General features: G+C 49.0%; 2 protein-coding genes across 6 annotated transcripts in view; both read left to right on the forward strand.

Annotated features, from left to right (window-relative positions):
- LOC110326891 (keratin-associated protein 10-3-like) overlaps positions 1–177 on the forward strand; it is a 7,158-nt gene extending 6,981 nt beyond the window's left edge. For 3 of the 5 annotated variants that reach the window (XM_021205523.1, XM_021205525.1, XM_021205524.1), the window contains one exon: positions 6–177. In XM_021205523.1, coding sequence (XP_021061182.1) covers positions 6–177 — 172 coding nt within the window. The other 2 variants (XM_021205522.1, XM_029542252.1) reach the window with 1 other exon arrangement.
- Positions 1–7,354, forward strand: part of Tspear (thrombospondin type laminin G domain and EAR repeats) — a 199,504-nt gene that overhangs the window by 167,934 nt on the left and 24,216 nt on the right. The gene's annotated exons all lie outside the window — the stretch shown is intronic.

A 7,354-nucleotide genomic window follows, 5' to 3' on the forward strand; every position in this document is an offset into this window, starting at 1 on the left:
TCCAGCCTGTCCCTGCTGTGTCGCCCTGTGTGCAGACCTGCCTGCTGTGTGCCCACCTCCTCCTGCTGTGCCTCCTCCTGCCAGCCCAGCTGCTGCCGCCCAACCTCCAGTGTGTCCCTGCTGTGCNGCCCTGCCTGCTCCAGACAGGCCTGCTGTGGACAGAAGTCCAGCTGCTGATGGGCCTGTCTACTGCTTGTGTCTTTCTTCCTGATACCTCTTGGCCCCTCTACTCTGTTCCTGATGTGGGATCATCCCAGGACAAAGCCAATATGTCCTACATACACTGGCTTGAGCTATCCCCCTGAATCCCAGGAACCTCACCTGCACCCTGGGTCACTGTCCCTCTTCACTGTCTCTCCATTCTGGCCTTATCTTTGGTATCAGCCATTCAACAGTTCACAACATCAATAAACTCATCTAACCTTCTGCCTCTCCTCTCATGCCTGAGAAATTTGGCTAGGTAGATGTCGGTCTCCATAAGCTGTGATTATTTGCAGAAGGGAGGGACTTAGCCCTGCAGTCGAGAGAGATGCTGTCCACCTGCCCTGGGGCTCTCCAGTGGAGCTCGGTGTCATGTTCTGTACAAAGAGTGAGACGCTGCAGTGGTGCTCCCCCATATCTGGAAAAGGTCCCCATCATCCACAGAGGGTCCCCATTGTCCAATGGGTGATTGTCTCAGACACATACGTAACCAGCAAGGAGAAACTGCTGCTGGGTAAGGGATCCCCAGCAATCAGACAGTGGAACTCAGTCTGGGGCATCTCCCAGGCACTAAGCCTATCTTTAGTACACGGAGTAGTGCCCTGAGGGGAATTCTTCTGAGGGAGTCAGAGAAATTACCTGACCTAATTTACCATCAGAATACCTAAGTGGAGTCCTTAGTGACCAACCAGTCTGCTGTCTCCCAGTCCTTGAGTGATCTCAGAAAGACAGCATCCAGCCGTGCCAGCATCCAGTTTAGCAGGAGCCCAAGGCAGGAAACTGTGGCCCAGTAGCTGATCAATCAGTTGATGGGAACCCACCAGCCTCAGCTATTCCACACAGCCCAGAAGTTAGGAACGATGGAGCAATTGCTCAAGGATGGGAAGATATTTAGAGGGGAAAAACCAGAGTGAGGCCGCTGGAAAGGAGCCCTGTGTGGAAGAGAGGGGTGTTGACGAGTTGGGCATAAGACTCACAGCTATTAGTCAGGCAGTGGTGATGTATGTCTTTAATCCCAGCACTTGGAAGGCAGAGGCAGGTGGATTTCTGAGTTTGAGGCCAGCCCGATCTAGAGTGAATTTCAGGACAGCTAGGGCTATACAGAGAAACCCTGTCTCAAAAAAAAAAAAAAAAACCCTACAACAACAAAAGACTCACAGCCACTAAAGGCTGTAACCAAGTCAATAAGCCACAGGCCTGGCTCAGGTACTGTCCACACAAACTTCACAGGAGGAAATGGTGAGTTGGAGCAGGCCAACACCCTGCCCTGCGCAGCTGGAACCCAGGAATCTGGCTTTGCCATCAACTCCACTCCTGGGATCAGACGTGCTGAGAACTTTGTCAAATGGGTGACACACACGTCCCTATCACTGCGGTGTCTTGCAGAATACTTGACTGTCCTGGGTGCCCTCTGGAACCCTGAGGACTCTCCCTGGACACCAGCTCCCAGCAATCCCTTTGCAGCCTGTTCCCCTTACTTAGAATCATTCTTAGAAGGTCTTTGTGCCCTTCCAGCTCCTACTGTATCCCCCCTACATTCTCCAAGTCCCTGCACTCCCCTCCAGGTCCCCCCCATACTCTCCCACATCCTTGACACCCCTCCATGCCCTCCCCTGGGTCCCCCATCATCCATAGTTGCTTTCCTCTGATGCTGAACATCATTCCCTTCTGTGCCTTGACAGGGTCCTCCCTTCTTAGCAGGGCCTCTTTCTTCTCTTCCGGTGTCTCCCTCCCAGCTGAGGCTCAGCACGGCTCTGTGGAGCTTTTGCTGTTGTGACTGAAGCACGTACATTCATAAAGCTCTGTGAAGACGTGGCTTTTCAGTTCTTTTTAATAAAAACTACAGAGTGTGGGTACTGGATGGTTGGAGGTGTGTTTGGTTTATTTTTTTAAGAGCCCACCAAGTTCTTCCACAACCCTGAGCCATCCTGCATTCCCAGAAGCACTGAGGGAGAGTATCCTTCCTCCCCAACATCTGTTCCATCTGTTTTCTCTGTTCTCTCTTTCCCTCTCTCCCTCTTTCTCAGTCGTCCTGTCTTGCTCTCCCATTCTCTCTCTCTCTCTCTCTCTCTCTCTCTCTCTCTCTCTCACACACACACACACACACACACACACACACACACACACACACACTCCCCGCCCCCCCTGCCCCCCAAGGGTTTTTCTACATAGCACAAACCATCCTCAAACTCATGTTCTCCTGTTGCCTTAGCAGAGATCACAGACATGCTCCACGTGGCCGGGGACCTCACAGTTTTCCAAGTTTACACTGTGGGCATCACTGACCTTCTGGGTATCTTCCTTGGGAAGGGGTCTACCCAGCTTTCTTGGCCGTTTTTTGTTTGCTTGCTTTTTGTTGTTGTTGAGTTAGGTTGATTCGTTGTTGATTGTAAGATTGCTTTGGCGGCCTGTGTCAGATACAGAGAGCAGATACCACACCCCGACCCCCGCTGAGTCGAGCCCTCCGTGTCCCTTCTGTGGGTTGCTTTTCAGATTGTGAAAACTGCCTGAACAGAGTGACTTAAGGGAAGAAGGATTTATTTTAGCTCATGGTTGGAGATCACAGTCCATCATGGGAGGAGTGTGAGGAGGTTCACCATGCCCTCAGGAAACAGAGATGCACGCTGGTGCTCAGCTCACTTGCTCTGCAGCCCATAGGATGGAACCGCCCACCGTGGTGGCTCTTCTCCTCCCAGTCAGTCCTCCCTGGAGACACCCTCACTGACATGTCCAGAAGCGCACTCCCTGGGTGATGCCCAATCCTGTCAGGGGACACTGACCCTCGACCATCACAGTGCACAGGCGCACAAGCTCTGCAGTGGAAGAGACTCACGGCTGTGGGCATCTGTGCGGAGAAAGGCCTCGGGTCAGGTACCCGAGAAGAGCCGACACACAAGGGAGGAAAATATAGACCCCAGTGGGAACAGACCAAGAAGAACCCACAGCCATCCTCGGGACCGCTCCTGAAAACCGGAAGAGGGGGTGACACATCTCAAGCTACTCGGAGGCATGAGTTACTCTTGCACCAACCCCAGAAACAAGCATGTGGTAAAAGGTCTGTCCAGTTCTCTTGCCCATTTAAAAGTCAAGTTCGTTTGTCCTTTTTAGGGGTCCTTTGCATATTTTGAGTGGAAACCTTTGTCATATAGGCCCTCAGCAAACCCCAGTCATGGAATCCAGCATCACAGAAACAGAGCCGTGTGCATGAGTTCTGTAGTTCTTCAGTGAGCTTCAGAACTCGGGTGCTGAAGGCTTGGCCCCCATCCTGTGGTGGTGTTGGGAGATGGTGATGTCTGGAAGAGGTGAGGGTTAACGGAAGGAAGTGAGGTCATTGGATATGCCAATTAGATTTTTTTGTCAACTAGACACAACTAGGCTTATCTGAGAAGAGGAACCTCATTTAAGACAATGCCTCCATCTGATTCGCGTAGGCAAGTCTATGGGACATTTTCTCAATTAATGACTGATGTGAGGGCCCATCCCACTGGACATGGTGCCAACCCTGGGCAGGGAGTCCAAGGGCATTTAAGAAAGCAGGTCGAGGGCTCATGAGATGGCTCAGTGGTTAAGAGCACTGACTGCTCTTCCGGAGGTCATGAGTTCAAATCCCAGCAACCACATGGTGGCTCACAACCATTTGAAATGAGAAACAAATGAAAAAAAAAAAAAAGTTAAATCTCAACTAAATAAATAGTAGTGAAGGAGACATACATAAGTACTCACTCATACACATGTGCAGCAAGTCCAAAAGGAGAGAGTCGCAGCAGCTCAAACAAAAAAAAAAAAAAAAAAAAAAAAAAAAAAAAAAAAAACACCACCACCAACAACACCATGGGCTGGATCGAGTGGGGGCTGGAGCAAGTGGGCCAGAGCAAGAGGGAGAAGAGAAGGGGGAAAGAAAAGAAAAGAAAAGAAAAGAAAAGAAAAGAAAAGAAAAGAAAAGAAAAGAAAAGAAAAGAAAAGAAAAGAAAAGAAAGGAAAGGAAAGGAAAGGAAAAGAAAGGAAAAGAAAAGAAAAGAAAAGAAAAGAAAAGAAAAGAAAAGAAAAGAAAAGAAAAGAAAAAAGAAAAGAAAAGAAAAGAGCCAGTAAGTAGTGTTTGTCCATGGCCTCTGCTTCAGTCCCTGCCTTTTGATCCTGCCTCGACTCCCTTGGATGACAGGTTGTGATGTGGAACTGTATGCTGAAGTAAACCCTTTCCTCCCCCAAGTTGCTTTGGTCATGGCATGTATCACAGCAACAGAACGCTCACTAAAACATTGGAGCATGCGTTTGAAGGGGTCATTGGGACCTTGGCCTTCTTCTTCTCTTAGCTACAAGTAAGCAGATTCCCGTTACATCCCCACCTCGACGTGGCACCTGGCACAGGCCCGAAGGCATCAGAGCCAAACAGCCATGTAGCATGTGACCATCTGTATGTGATGTCTCCTGTGGGCTCCAGTATTTGAACATGTGTTCCCCAGGTGGTAGCACTGTTTGGGAAGGATTAGGAGGTGTGGCTTTGAGGGAGGAAGAGTGTCAGTGGAGGCGGGCTTTGAGAGTTTAAGGACTCATGCTTTTTGCATTCAGGCTCTCTGCTTCACGCTGGTGGGTTCAAGAGGGGAGCTCCCAGCTAGCTCCTCCAGCTGCCACGACTGTCACTACCACCTCACAATGGATGCCTCTCTCTGGAACCATAAGCCCACAGAAACTCTTCTTTAAATTGCGTTGGCTATGCTGTTTTGTCATAGCAACAGAAAAGCAACTAATACATAGTGAAGCTTCCAACATAGGAGTCATGTGACCTTTCCTCTTTATAGGTACCACACCTCTGTCATTCTGTCACAGCAACGCAGAGCTTCTTAATGCTGTGGCTAAGTGGGCTCTATCTCTAGAATAAAAGATTGGTTTAATATCTGAAAAATCAACTGATGTAATTGTCTTAGTCAGGATTTCTATTCCTATACAAACATCATGACCAAGAAGCAAGTTGGGGAGGAAAGGGTTTATTCAGCTTACACTTCCACACTGCTGTTCATCATCAAAGGAAGACAGGAGTGGAACTCACAAAGGGCAGGAACTTGGAGGCAGGAGCTGATGCAGAGGGGTGCTGCTTACTTGCTTGCTTCCCCCTGGCTTACTCAGTCTGCTTTCTTATAGAACCCAGGACCACCAGCCCAGGGATGGCACCACCCACAATGGACCCTCCCCCCTTGATCACTAATTGGTGCCTTACAGCTGGATTTCATGGAGGCATTTCCTCAAGGGAGTCTCTTTTCTCTATGATAACTCCAGCTTGTATCAAGTTGACACACAAAACCAGCCAGTACATTGCGTCAAAAGAAAAAAGTTTAAGGATATATATATATACATATACATATATATATATGTATATGTATATATATATATATCGAAGAAAGTCTTTTATATATGTTTTATTATATATTATATATTATAATGTATTACATATTATACATTATACTTATATTGTAATTATATCATATATCATATATAATAGAAGTAGGATGCCTGGGCAGAAGAGAAGCAGGTGAGATGCTCAGCAGGAAATGCTGAGCACACAGTATAGGAGCTGCACAGCCTGTTAGGGGCATTGAAATTAAGAAGCCCAGTATGCAGAGTACAGCCTCTCACACTGTGTGTAGGATGCTCTGCGAACACAAGGCAGCTCTGCAGAGGAACACAGTAAAGACACCCAGTCCAGTACCAGCCATAAGAGAGTACACTCCACCACAAATACAGAAAGCAAAGAGTGCTACCTAGTCACACTCCTGTGGAATGCAGATAGGCTGCCCCTCAGGGAGAGTGCATCCTGAATACAAACATTCACCCACCACCTGACCCAAGAGAGCTACACAGAGTCTTTACACAGAGTCTTTTAGAGAAAAGAAAACTCATTATCACATGAAACACCAAACACAAACATTGGTCCTGGCAGGTAACTTTATTCATGTCTGTGGTAAACAGGGGACAATCAAAATATTATCCATCAGTCACTGGATGGATACACTGTGGCAGATCAATACAATGGAATATTATGGAGTCTGCATGCAATAGTTGGCTGAATTTTGAGATCATAAACAACAAAAAATGGATTAAACTGAGGTGGGGGAAAAGTCGTGGGTTTGGTGGGTGGTGGCTTCAGGTGGGCAAGCTAACTTGCCCCTGCAGGCTTAGGAGGGTCACTTGGTTCCTACAGTCCCTGGCTTTAGCTCTTCTTTCCCAGATAGGATCTCTCAAAGCCTCTTGCTAAAGCCCAGCCTGCATCCCTCCCCTCTCCTGGTGTTATCAACCCTCTGTCAACCCACAACCTCAGTTCAGCTTAGCATCTACCCTACTAGGCTGCTGGGCTGCCTCCGTGCCCCCAAGGTGAGGCACAGGTTCTCAGCCCATGTGAACGCCAGGCACACTGTTAAGTTTCAGGTGCAGAGGGGCGCAGTCCTCACAACTGAGGGACTTTCTCCACGGCGGCGTCCCTTCTCTGATGCTGTCCTGGGAAGCCTGTGTTCTGGAAGAATCTACCTCCTTCTAGTTTCCCTTACTGTCTCATTCTCTGCAGATCTGTGACACCTTGACACTCAGGCCAGTCTCCATAGTGTTTAGGGACATTTTCTCTGGCAGCTGCATTTACAGCCCGCAGGCTTCACAACTTTACTGACCCCCCCCACCCCACCCCAGGCTGGAGCTCCTACGTGCCCAGTGCCCAAAGGTGCAGCCTGAATGGGAGGCATGTGGTATATGCACAAAGCCAGACCCAGCATGGGTGAGCCTCTACTCAGAGGACCAGGCACTGCAGCACCCTAAGGTGCTGTTAGCACTTGGAACTCAGAAGGAGTAACGCTTCTGTAAATAAACAGATTAACAAAGGCTTTCAGGAAACAGCTCAAAATACCCACCAGGCAGGAATGTTCTAGAGGCTTCCGGCTGAAAAACATAGCTGGTCTGGTATAAAAGCTGACAGCCTAGCACGTAAAACACACACAGTCTCATACACAGTCACACACACATTCACACACTCTTAACGCCCAGCTAACCCCGCCATGGCCGCCTCCACCATGTCCGTCTGCTCTGACGCTCTCACCAACTCCTCCTGGCAGGTGGATGACTGCCCAGAGAGCTGCTGTGAGCCCTGCTGCTGTGCCCCCAGCTGCTGCCAGCC

The sequence above is a fragment of the Mus pahari genome, chromosome 9 (genome assembly GCF_900095145.1).
Source record: "Mus pahari chromosome 9, PAHARI_EIJ_v1.1, whole genome shotgun sequence".
Classification (NCBI taxonomy): domain Eukaryota; kingdom Metazoa; phylum Chordata; class Mammalia; order Rodentia; family Muridae; genus Mus; species Mus pahari.